The 12386-nt window shown below is 60.6% G+C and overlaps 2 protein-coding genes across 4 annotated transcripts; both read left to right on the top strand.

Moving 5' to 3' along the window:
- Positions 1–3320: 3320 nt before the first annotated feature.
- CDC42EP5 (CDC42 effector protein 5) lies at positions 3321–4566 on the top strand. The gene has a single exon (XM_032797347.2). It carries the CDS (start codon positions 3321–3323, stop codon positions 3876–3878), a length of 558 nt encoding a protein of 185 aa, XP_032653238.1. The 3' UTR covers positions 3879–4566.
- A 3618-nt stretch (positions 4567–8184) lies between these two features.
- LENG9 (leukocyte receptor cluster member 9) lies at positions 8185–12337 on the top strand. 3 transcript variants are annotated; one of them, XM_075070742.1, is made up of 2 exons: positions 8185–8283; positions 9611–12337. In XM_075070742.1, the coding sequence occupies exon 2, from the start codon at positions 9630–9632 to the stop codon at positions 10893–10895; it is 1266 nt and encodes a 421-aa protein (XP_074926843.1). In that variant the 5' UTR covers positions 8185–8283; positions 9611–9629; the 3' UTR covers positions 10896–12337. The 3 variants fall into 3 exon arrangements, with proteins under 3 accessions (XP_074926843.1, XP_032653237.1, XP_032653235.1); XM_032797346.2 differs by lacking the exon at positions 8185–8283 and adding an exon at positions 8805–8854; XM_032797344.2 differs by lacking the exon at positions 8185–8283 and adding an exon at positions 8837–8906 and having other exon boundaries at positions 9611–10935.
- Positions 12338–12386: the final 49 nt, after the last annotated feature.

Here is a 12386-nt window from a genome sequence, read left to right as displayed (position 1 = left end):
AGAACCCAGGAGTCCTGGCTCCCTGCCCCCCTGCTCTAACCATTAGACCAGGGGTGGGCAAACTTTTTGGCCCGAGGGTAACATCTGGGTATAGAAGTTGTATGGTGGGCCATGAATGCTCACAAAATTGGGGTTGGGGTGTGGGCTCTGGCTGCGGGGAGGGCTCTGGGGTGGGGCCAGAAATGAGGAATTCAGGATGCAGGAGGGGGCTCTGGGCTGGGGCAGCGGGGCTGGGGGTTGGGTGTTGCCTCCAGCTGGGGGTGTAGGCTCTGGGGTGGGGCTGGGGATGAGGGGTTTGGGGTGCAGGATGTTGCTCCAGGCTGGGACCGAGGGGTTTGGCGGGCAGGAGGGGGATCAGGGCTGGGATAGGGGGTTGGGGTGTGGGGTGGGCTCAGGAGTGCAGGCTGTAGGCGGCACTTACGTAAAGCGGCTACCAGCATGTCTCCCCCCACCTGGTTTCTATGCAGAGGCGCGGCCAGGCGCCTCTGCTGTGCGCTGCCCTGTCCGCAAGCACCACCCCTGCAGCTCCCATTGGCCATGGTTCTTGGCCAATGGGAGCTGCAGGGGCAGCACTTGGGGCGGGGACATCAGGCAGAGTGGAGCCCCCTGGCTGCCCCTATGTGGAGGAGTCGGAGGGGGGACATGCCGCTGCTTCTGGGAGCCGCTAGGAGCGTTCCCAACCCTGCTCCCCGGCCAGAGCAGGGCCCCTTTCCAGCAGCGTCCCCCAGCCTGTCACTTTGATCCCGTCGCCCCCTCTCTGCGTCCTGCCACTGGCTCCCCCTTCTCCACGTTGTCTGCTTGCCTAATCCTCTCCCCATCCCTCTCCAAGGGGCCTGGGGTCCCTGCCACCGGCGCCTGCTGGGGAAAGGCTCAAGCTGCCCCTGGGTGCCAGCTCCTTGGCCACCCCACACCCAGGGGAGATGCTCCTCATAAACACCCCCAGAGCCACCACCGTCAGGTCCCTCCCAGGCCCCAGCACTGAGTCCCCTGCCTGTCACGCTGTCCGATGGGGCCTTGCCCTGCGCGGGCGCCCCCCTGTCCTTCTGCCCATCCACCACTGGCTCTTGCTGCTCCTTGGGTCAGGGATAGGCTCTTTGTTCTGGGTCTGTGCAGCACCCGGCACCCTGGGGGCTACCATAATACATATTATAGCAGTTAAATGGACAGCACCTGGCGCTGAGGGGGCTACCGTAATACACCTAATAGCAATGAAATCTACAGTGCCTGGGGGCCCTTAAGCATGGTTGGAGGGGCGATAGAGGGGCAGTGCTTTGGGGCTACCGTAATACCCCTAATAGCAATAAAACGTACAGGGCCTGGCACTGTGGGGCCATGGTAGGGGAGGTTGAGGTGTGACTATAATTCACCTAATGAAGAACACCCAGCACCTTGCACACTGGGTTCTCTCCCTGGCTCTGGGAGGAGAGTGGGGTCTAGTGGTTAGAGCAGGGGGGCTGGGAGTCAGGACTCCTGGGTTCTTTCCCTGGCTCTGGGAGGAGAGTGGGATCTAGTGGTTAGAGCAGTGGGGGCTGGGAGCCACGGGACAGAACTCAGGAGTCCGGGCTCCCAGCCCTGCTAACTCCGCTCCCGGGGACTGGCCGTACCTCTTGTTCGTGTTTGTTGTGGCTGGGGTTGGACTCAAACCTGCCGTGCCCCCGCCCGCAGAATCATTGTTCCCCTGAAGCCTTACTCAATCCTACCCATTAGATCCCCTCCCAGCCGCCAGCGCTGCCGGCTGGGATCCCACAGCCAGCGCTGCCAGTATGACTCACCCACAACCAGGGAGAGAACCCAGGAGTCCTGACTCCCAGCGCCCCTGCTCTAACCACTAGACCCCACCCCCCTCCCAGAGCCAGGGAGAGAACCCAGGAGTCCGGGCTCCCAGCTCCCTTGTTAGTTATGGCACCAGGCTCAGCCTGGATCCCGGTCCCCTGTCAGCAGAGCGGAGCAGGAATCTGGTCAGACAGGTTCCCCACCCCACTCTTTTCCCCAGGGGAGCGGCTTGGGAGTGGGGTGGGGAGCGGTGGCTCATGGGAACCAGGTGGGGTGGGGTGGGGGTGTTCCCTGCTCCTCGGCCCCCCAGAAAGGGCACTTCTAACCCCCTTCTTCCCTAGTCACTGTCTTCTTCCCCTTGTTTCTTCTCTCCTCTCATCTCTCTTTCCTTCCTCCCTTTTTCTGCTCCTCCATTACACCCCCATCCCCCCAGTCCCTGGGGAACCCCAGCCCAGCTGCTCCAGATTCCAGCTGTTGTTCTGATAGAGGGGGGCTGCCTGATCCCTCCAGTGCCCCCCCTGTGCCACCCTATACCCCCCCTTGTCCAGCCACCCTGCCCATCTGATCTGCCTCATCCCTGGCCCTGTCCTACCACCCCTTCCAGCGGAGCAACCCCCATCCTTTTCCAGCTGTCCCCCCCCAGCTGAGTCCCCTCCATCCCCTGCCCCCACAGCTCTCTCTCCCCCCATCAGAGCCATCCCATCGCCTGCGCAGCCCAGGCTCTCCTCACCCCCAATGTGAGCTCCCCCCACCAGGTCTGATCTGGCACAGAGCTACGGGTCCCAGCTGGCTGCGGGGAGACCTGCCAGAGGAAACTGACTTCACTTCCCCAGGACAGGAAATGCTGCCTCCCCCCTCGATCCCAGCTGACCAGTCCTCCCTCTTCAGCGGAGATCCCCGGCCCTCTCAATCCCCACTGGCCATGTCCTCCCTGCTACCCTCCCCCGCTCTTCTAACCACTAGACCCCACCCCCTTCCAGAGCTGGGGAGAGAACCCCGGAGTCCTGGCTCCCAGCCCACCCCCAGAGCTGGGAGGAGAGCAGAGGAGTCCTGCCTCCCATCCCCTCCTCTGAAATAATCCCATGTCACAGAGTGGGGGATATTTTGCCTGGGACCAACACCCCAGTGGGTGACCCCTATTTATCCTAAGATATGGGGGTGCAGGAGACAAACCCTTTTCCTGTGCCCCATTCCCTGCCCCCTTGACCCAGCCAGTCCCTGCCCTGGGGCCGGATGGGAGCTGGCACCCCCCAGAGGGGACAGGCCCCGGGCCCCATTCCCCGCCCCCTGACCCAGGCAGTCCCTGCCCTCGGGCTGGGTGGGAGGCAGCGCCCGCTAGAGGGGACAGGCCCCCCCATTCCCTGCTCCCCTGAGACATCCAGTCTCCACCCTGGGGCTGGATGGGAGCCAGCGCCCCCTAGAGGGGACAGGCCCCGTGCCCCATTCCCTGCTCCCTTGAGCCAGCCAGTCCTGGATCGGAGTGGTGCCCCCTAGAGGAGCAGGGCCCTTTCTCCCTGACCCCCATGTCTCTCTCTCTGTGCCCCCAGATGCCGATTCTGAAGCAGTCCCCCATCTCCCAGTCAAAGAAGAGGCCCCGCATCGGCCGGGACATGATCAGCGCCCCGCTGGGAGATTTCCGGCACACCATGCACGTCGGCCGGGGCGGGGACGTCTTCGGGGACACCTCCTTTCTCAGCAACCACGGGGGCCCCAAGGCCAACGGGCTGCCCCCCGCCACCGAGGCCCTGGCACCAGCCCAGTCCCCCAGCCGCCTCTCGGGGTCCTCTGGCAGCCCGGCTGATTTGGGGGGAGTCCCGGGCATCCTGGATTTGCCCCCCACTTCCTGGGAGGGGGAACTGCAACAGGCCGAGTCCCTGTTCTCCTTCGAGTTGGATCTGGGGCCATCTATTCTGGATGAGGTGTTGGGGGTCATGGACAAGGGCGGGGTGCAGCCCCGGAGCGAGGACGTCAGGCCGGAGAGGCCAGTGGGGGGACAGGGGCTGGGCCATGGGGTGGCTCCCCAGGCAGGGGAGGAGGAAGAGGAGGAAGGCACCGGCCATGGATACACATTTGACGATGAGCTGGATGATGAGATTGGGCTATAGGAGAGCGGATTCAGCTCCCCTCCCATCCCTCCATTCCCCCCTATTCCCTCCACCCCTCCATCTGTCTGCTACCTTGTCCCTTCATCCATGCCCCTCCTGCTTCAGCCACCCCCACTTCCCTTCTGTGTGTTCTCTCTCTTTTCCTCTTTCATTCTTCCTTACCCTTCTCTTTCTTTTGCTCCTGCTCTCTTTCCCTTCCCCTCTTCCTCCATTTCTTCCTTTCATTCTTTTTTTTCCGTTCACTTATTCTTACCCTTAGCCGGCCCCCTCCCCATGGCAGTACCGGTTCTCTGAGGATGGTGATGCTATCTGCAATGCAAAGCCCAATGTGTTTGATCCTAATTTTCACCTCCTTGTCTGTATGGATTTCTGGAATCCTAATCCACCCACCTGCCCGTTGACTGGTCAACTCATCAACACGTCTGTCTATTACTGAGCCCCTCAATCAATCCGCCAACCCACGGATTGCCCAATCAACCCATCAATACATTGATCGACTGATCAACCAGTCAATCGGTTTATCAGTTAGCCTGTCAATTGATCAACAATCCATCTACCACCAAAAACGATCGGCCCATTGGCTGACAAAATGAGCTATCAATAGTCAGCCCTCTCCCCCCTACACACTCATCAATCGGCCAATGGACCCATCAACCATCAATCCACCAGTTGACCTGTCAACTAAGTTATCGACCAATCAGTTGACATATGGAACAGTTAACAATCAACCAACCAACCAGTCAACCCATCAGCAGACTAGTCAAGAATCAACCCACCAATCAACCAGTCAGCCAATCAGTGAAACAGTCAACAATCAACCAACCAGTTGGTCGGTGAAATGGTCAACGAGCAACCAATCAACTAGCCAAGCCATCAACAAAATAGTCAAGAATCAAGCCACCAATCGACCACTCGGCCAACCAACCAGTTGACCGACCAATCAATCAATCAATCCACCGATCATCTCAGCAATTGATCAAATAACCCACCAATCGGTCAGCATCCCACCTCCTATCCCTCATTCCCCTCTCCCACTGGGAGAAGGAACTCCTGAACTGAAAGAGGAGACAGTTCGATGTTGGTTTTGTGTGTATCCATCTCACACCCCATCTGGACTCTGGGCTCACAAGAGATGGACTCGGACAAGAGCAGTGGTACTGGGCTGGTTAGGGGGGCACGAATCAGCCTTGAGAAAAGTGATTTGGATAATGCTGTGAAAATGACCTGGGTTCCCTCCTCCCCCACCCCCTATTTCATGCTTGGGGCTCCCCCCACATGGAAGGAGAGTTACTTGAGACATTAACGGATTATATTCACCAGGCATGGAAGGCCTAAGGTCTAATGGCTTAGAGCAGGGGGGCTGAGAGCCAGGACTCCTGGATTCTATCCCTGGCTCTGGGACGGAAGTGGGGTCTAGTGGATTAGAACAAGGTTCGTGGGGGCTGGGAGCCTGGAGCAGTTTACCCCAGCCCAGAAAAGGGTGGGGTGCAGAGGGGTACATTTCACTTTGAGGGCAGGGGTGTTAAGATTATTTTCCCTGCTCCAGATTTGATGTGGGGGAAGAGAAGAGGGGGAGGAATGTTATTAAGTGGGGCAGCAGCTGGCATTCTAGTGGCGAGCGTCATGGATTGATAAGGGGTCCCCTAATCTGGGCCTATGAACAACAGGGTCAAATGGAGCCAACGCAGTGTGGTTTTGTCGCCTCCTAGTGGACTGATTGGGTAGAAAGGCTACTGATGCTGTAGCGCCAGGCCTGCTCTTACGGTTGTGGGTTTGAGTCCCCGCAGGGAGGAGGACTAGGTTTGGGATTGGCCCACACCCCCTGAGGGAGAGGGAAAGACGGCTCAATGGGACCCGTATTGGCTGGAAAAAGGATGGGACGCAGGATACAGCTGAGGGAGGGAGAGAGGCGAGAGGAAAGAAAGAAAGAAAGATGTGGGTGAAGAAATGGAGGTGGAAAAAGTAGAGTGTATGTGAATGTGAAAGGATGGGAAGGGAAGCTGGGAGTAATGTTAAATAGGACTCCTGGGTGCTCCCCTGGCTCTGGGAGGGGAGTGGGGTCTAGTGGTTAGAACGGGGGGGGGTGGGGAGACTGGGAGCCAGGACTCCTGGGTTCTCTCTCTGGAGGAGGTGCATGGGTTCTAGGGGTGAGGGCGATGAGGGCTGGGAGCCTGGACTCCTGGGTTCTTTCCCTGGTTCTGTCATTGGTCCCCTGTATAACCCAAGGCAAATCCATATTTCAGTCTGTGCCTCAGTTTCCCGTTCTAAAGTGGAGCTTATGATAGTGCCCCAAGGAGGAGGTGCAGGGGGAGGCTCTGAGTTTCTCTGATGAAAGCTGCTCCGCAGGTGCTACAGATGATCCTGCCTCTCAGCCACTGAATGCAAGGGAGGGGCTGGAGGCTGACTTGAGCTCAATCCGGAGCCACCCCCAGGCTGCCACGGGGCCAGGGCCGGGTTCTGATCTCCCTTATGCCCTGTCTGACCTCATGCTAATCCCTCAGTCTAATCACCCCAGTCCCTTGGTATCTCCCCATGCCTGGGACGCTGACCTTAACGTCTGCCCCCAGCCCTCCGGGTTCCCCCCCTCCATGCTAAACAGCGGGATGGATCTCTGCCTATATTTTTTTATATCTCTGTATATTGCCCCCCCCCCCCCCCGCGTGTATAAATGTCCATTCCTCTCCCCCAGCCCTGCGTCGAGGTCACTCCAAAGCAAATCTTTCTAGGGAGAGAAAAATGTTTGTATTTCTTACCATTAAAGCGCGACCTTTGGTCTGGAGCTGGGCCAGTTCTTTGAGCCTCTTTACCCCTGGAATCCATTTCACAGCACCCCCGAGAATCCACCCCCTGCCCCCCTAAACTGGGTAACCTGTTGGCTAGAGCCGGGAGGGGACACAGGGGGACAGTGGGGTCAGTCCTGGACATGCAGGGGGGTGGAAACACAATGGGAAAACAGGGAGCGGGCAGGAAATAGTCTCAGAGCTGTGAGCTGCATGTGTGGGTGCCAGGACTCCTGGGTTCTATCCTGGGCTCTGAGAGGGGCGTGGGGGCTGGTTGTTAGAGCAGGGGGCAGCTGGGTGCCAGGACTCCTGGGTTCTCTCCTCAGCTCTGGGGGGGCTGGTGCGTTAGAGCGGGGGGCTGGGAGTAGGGTGATCAGATGTCCTGATTTTATAGGGACAGTCCTGATTTTTGGGTCTTTTTCTTATATAAGCTATTACCCCCCAGCCCCGTCCCGATTTTTCACACTTGCAGTCTGGTCACCCTAGCTGGGAGCCAGGACTCTTGGGTTCTATGCCCTGCTTTGGGGGCTGGGGGGCTGGTGGGTTAGAACTGGGGGACCTGGCAACCAGGACTCCTGGGTTCTCTCCCCAGCTCTTTCACTGGCTCACCCCCTGCCTGTAGACCATTGGCTCCCCTGCCTTTCTAGATCGAAGGGATCCCCTGTACTCCACCCTCGCCAGAGCCAGGAGGCATCTGTCCAGCTAACTTGGCTTGGATCTGTCTTTTCCTCTGGAGACACCCTCCCTAGCCCCACAACCTTGTCCAGCCCCCCACATCCTCCCCAGCTGGCCCATCATGCCGGGTTAGCATCCCCCAATGGGGCCTCGGGCTCTCAGTCGCGCTCCGTGAATTTCCTGGCACTGGGCGATTTCCACTGTAAACAGATCGGGGGGCCGGGGCTGGGGTGACATTGTCCAGGAGGCCTGGTGGGCCCTGCCAGGAACATGGAGCAGCTGGGAAACTGATGCAACATCAGCATGGCTGGCTGGGGGGGGGGGGAGGGCCTCCCATCCGGCCCCAGGGAGGGGACTGGCAGGTTTGGAGGTGGGGAATGAGGCACAGAGCATTTTCTCTGGGGGAGGGGGGAACCAGGACTCCTGGGCTCTCTTCCTGGCTGGTGGTTAGAGCAGGGAAAGGCTGAGCACCAGGACTCCTGGGTTCTCTTCCCAGCTTGGGGAAGGGAGTGGGGTCTGGTGGTTAGAGCACGGAGAGGCTGGGAGTCAGGATTCCTGGGTTCTCTCCCTGGCTCAGGGAGGGGATTGGGGTCTAGTGGTTAGAGTGGGGGGGGGGGCTGGGACCCAGGACTCCTGGGTTGGCTCCCTGACTCAGGGAGGAGAGTGGGGTCTGGTGGTTAGAGCGGGGGAAGTTGGGTACCCGGACTCCTGGGTTCTCTCCTGCCCGCTGGGTGGTGTTACAGTTCAGACACTAGGACGGTTCCACCTTATCTCAGTATCTTTCCTGCCTCCCACTGACCCCGCGTCCTGTAGACAGTCGCTAACGTTAGTGTAGTCAAGGAAGTTGGCATAGGCGGGGCTGGTAACAGGGCCTGGCCTCTGTCACGCAGGGTGTTCGGCGCTGGCCCTGGGAGCCAGGACAGGCTCGGGGAGGGGAGTGGGAGCTAGTGGTAAGCATGGGGGGCAGGGGCTGGGAGCCAGGACTCCTGGGTTCTGTCCCTGGCTCTTGGAGGGGAGCGGGGTCTAGTGGTAAGCGCGGGGGCGGGGCTGGGAACCAGGACTCCTGGGTTCTCTCCCCAGCTTGGGGAAGGGAGTAGGGGGGATCTGGTGGTTAGAGCACGAAGAGGTTGGGAGCCAGGACTCCTGGGTTCTGTCCCTGGCTCAGGGAGGGGATTGGGGTCTAGTGGTTAGAGCGGGGGGAGGGGCTGGGAGCCAGGACTCCTGGGTTCTGTCCCTGGCTCTTGGAGGGGAGCGGGGTCTAGTGGTAAGCACGGGGGCAGGGGCTGGGAGCCAGGACTCCTGGGTTCTTTGCTGGCTCTGGGCAAGGCTAATCAGCAAATTGCTCATTCACCATGAACACCCTTTGCCCCCTGCTGGAGGCCTGGGGTTTAGAGCCATAAAAAGCCACCGCCTTTCCCATCAGCCCTTGCAGCTCCCTTTATAGTCCCGGGCAAGTGGCCAGAGTGGGAGGGGCTGGAGCCCAGAGCAGGAAAGCCTCCTTCCCGGCCCGGCTCAGGGCAGGTAATTCCTGATCAATGCAGCAGGATCGGCCCCGGCAGCCTGCTCCCAGCAGGTCAAGCCCCATTCCCTGCCCTGGGGCTGGGTGGGAGCCAGCGCCCCCTAGAGGGGCCCATTCCCTGCCCCCCTGAGCCAGCCACTCCCTAGAGGGGACAGGCCCCTGCCCCATTCCCCACCTCCCTGAGCCAGCCAGTCCCTGCCTTGGGGCTGGATTGGGGCTAGTGCCCCCTAGAGGGGACAGGCCCCTGCCCCATTCCCTGCCCCCCTGAGCCAGCCAGTCCCTGCCCTGGGGCTGGGTGGGAGCTGGTGCCCCCTAGAGGGGACAGGCCCCTGCCCCATTCCCTGCCCCCCTGAGCCAGCCAGTCCCTGCCCTGGGGCCGGGTGGGAGCTGGCGCCCCCTAGAGGGGAGAGGCCCTGTGCACCATTCCCCCCCCGCCCCCGAGCCAGCCAGTCCCTCCCCTGGGGCTGGATGGGAGCCAGCGCCCCCTAGAGGGGACAGGCCCCATCCCCCCCCTCCCCCCGAGCCAGCCAGTCCTTGCGCCTGGGGCCGGATGGGAGCTGGCGTCCCCTATAGGGGACAGGCCCCACACCCCATTCCCTGCCCCCCCTGAGCCAGCCAGTCCCCGCCCTGGGGCCGGGTGGGAGCCGGCACCCCTAGAGGGGAAGGTCCCATGCCCCATTCCGAATTGTCCCCCTCCCTCCCCCCCCAGAAGGGGAAAGGCCCCACCCCCCTGTGCTAATTCTCTCTTTGCCTTGCAGACCAGACTCTGGTGACACAATGGAGGGACAGGGCCCATCCACTGGGAAAGATTTTGCTGCCCCCCGAGCTGACCCTGCAGGGAGAGCCCCACACATGGGATCCGATGGGCCAGGGGTGACAGACCCAGCCCTCACGCTCAGCTCCCCCTGCCGCTTCTTCTTGGAGGGCGGTTGCCGCTTTGGCGCCCGCTGCCGGAACCTCCACCCCGGCGCCCCAGCCGGCACCCCCCAGCTGCCCCCCGGGCCCAGCAGCAAGAAACCCTCCAGCAAGAAGCCCCCCATGAAGACAGCAGGGGATGTCATCGCCCGCATCCTCTGGGACCGCCAGCTGCTGCCTGGCGAGTTCACCGTGGGCCACCTGGACCGCTTCTCCGGCGTGCGGGAAGACGCCTTCACAGCCTTCTGCTGGGAGGACCTGGCCTCGGTTGGGCCGGAGGTACTGGCCATACCCCAGCACAGGATCCAATACTTCAAATATCGCGGCCGCGTGGTGTGGGACAAAGCCAGCCGGCTGGATGACGTCTTCGGCTCCACCGGCGGTGGCCGGACCATCCTGGAGGTGATGGAGGAAGAGGCTGGGCACCAGCAGGCCGTGGGAATGGGGGACGGCGGAGCCCGGGTGCCGGAGGAGGCTGTAGCTCCGGAGAGCGAAGAGAAGGAGGAAGATGATGAAGCTGAGCCTGGAGCTCAGAGCCATCCCCCAGCAGCCCCCCGTCCCACCCATTTCGTGGCCGTGCGCATCACCAGCCCGGAGCTGCGGGGCTCAGTGGCCCAGTTCCAGGCGGCCCTAAGCCAGGCCGACCCTGGCTTGGCTGAGTTCTGCGCCCCACTGGCTACCCTCCACCTCACCCTCTGCCTCCTCCGGCTGGACGGCGCTGGCGAGATGCAGGCGGCCGTCACCGCCCTGCGGGAGCTGCAGGCTGAGCACCGGCGCCTCCTGCCACCTGCCCCACTCCTGCACTTCCGGGGCCTGGACACCTTCCAGCACCGGGTGCTGTATGCTGCTCCTGCACCCAGCCCGGAGCTGGCAGGGCTGGCCCACGCCCTGGAGCGGGGCTTTGCCTGCAAGGGGCTGACCGTCGTCCCGCTCCTGGCCCACGATTGTTTCCATCTCACTGTGGCCAAGATCCCGGTGGGTGGGAAGTCGAGGCTGAGCCTGCCCCTGGAGGCCCCCGGGGAGGAGCTGGGGACCCAGGCCGTGGAATCGCTGTGTCTGTGCCAGGTGGGTGGGGGCAGACGAACCGACGGGTTTTACAGCACCCTCGTGGAGCTGGATCTGTACTGAGGGGGCACCCCACGCCAGTCCCCAAATCCCAGCTCAGATCCTCTCAGCTGGTGGTGGGGCAGGGAGTCTGGGAGCTACGACCCCTGGGTTCTCTCCCCACTGCAGGGAGGGGAATGGGGCTTAGTAATTATGTGGGTGGGCAGGGCTGGGAGTCAGGACTCCTGTGTCCTAGCCACAGCTCTAGCAAGGGAGCGGAGCCAGGACTCCTAGGTTCTAGCCGCAGCTCTCGGAGAGGAGCAGGGTTGAGTGGTTAGAGCAGGGGCATCTGGGAGCCAGGATGCCTGGGTTCCAGCCCCAAGCTCTGCTCCCCAATCCCCTTCCCTGGCATCTTCCACTTTCCTGAACCCAGAGTCATTCACCCAGCTGAGATGCAGGGCCCGGCTCATTGTACAACCTGCCTGGGGGCTGTTAGTCCTTTGCCAGCTGCCTCCCCCGGTGGCAATCCAGGGTACCAGGCTCCCACCAAGCAAGCTCAGTTCTCGCAGGCAGAGGGTCCAGGCTGGGTCTGTTCCCCTCACCCCTGTGGATTTGCCCATGGAGCTGGGTAGAATTTGATGCTCTTGGATCATTTTGCCCCACACTGCGGCTGTTTCTTTTTAAGCAATTTTCTCTACAATCAACAGCAATTTTCACAGCTCCCTTATACTCAAGCTGGTAACGGCCCAGGACAACTCGTACCAAGGAACTAACCCTTCTCAAGCAGTTTTCTCTTTGCCTCTCTCAATTCAAATTGCTGTAGCTAGAAATGGTCTTTCATTGGCATGTGCAGATGATGAAACTGGCATCCACCGCTGGGTCCCAATAAAAACATCTAACCCCTTCCAGGCTCTTGCTACGGATACGAACAGGCTGATCTGCAGGCTTTGCCGGTGCTAACAGAGGACTAGATTATCTGCTCTGGCTGGAGCAGGAATTAATTCACACCAGGAGTCGGGACATGTCTTCTGCAGTTCAGACTCAGTGATGAACAATGAAGTGAGAGGTATATAGACACCTAAAGATGCAGGGTCCAGCACGATTCACTAAACTAGCTTAGCACAATGAGGATGTGATTAAATTGGAGTGTTCTTAATGTTTTCTCTGAATACTGTGTGGGTGCCTCAGTGTCCCCTATGCATTTCTATCTAGGTGGTGGGACAAGGGGGTGTGATTGTTGCAGACCCCGAGAGGGCAGGCATGATGGTGTCTGCACAGAGAATGGACGATACCCTGTCTCCTGGCAACTGATGGCCTGGGCCCCCCCCCCCGCAAAGGTGCCAACTGGAGGTGTTGGACAATCAGAGATCAGGTGACCTCTTGGGTCCAGGAGAGAGACAAAGGCCAGAGGAGGGGCTGGAGGGGACTGGGCTCTCCCTGGACCTGACTGAGGGGTCCTGTTCTCTGTATCTACAAACTTTCTTTGGGATCGGGGTTCTGTCGTCTAATAAACCTGTTTTACTGGCTGGCTGAGAGTCTCGGTGAATTGTAGGAGATGGGGGGTACAGGGCCCTG

Source organism: Chelonoidis abingdonii, chromosome 11, assembly GCF_003597395.2.
Source record: "Chelonoidis abingdonii isolate Lonesome George chromosome 11, CheloAbing_2.0, whole genome shotgun sequence".
NCBI lineage: Eukaryota > Metazoa > Chordata > Testudines > Testudinidae > Chelonoidis > Chelonoidis abingdonii.
Note: the sequence above shows the minus strand (reverse complement) of the source record. Positions and strands in the feature narration are given on the sequence as shown.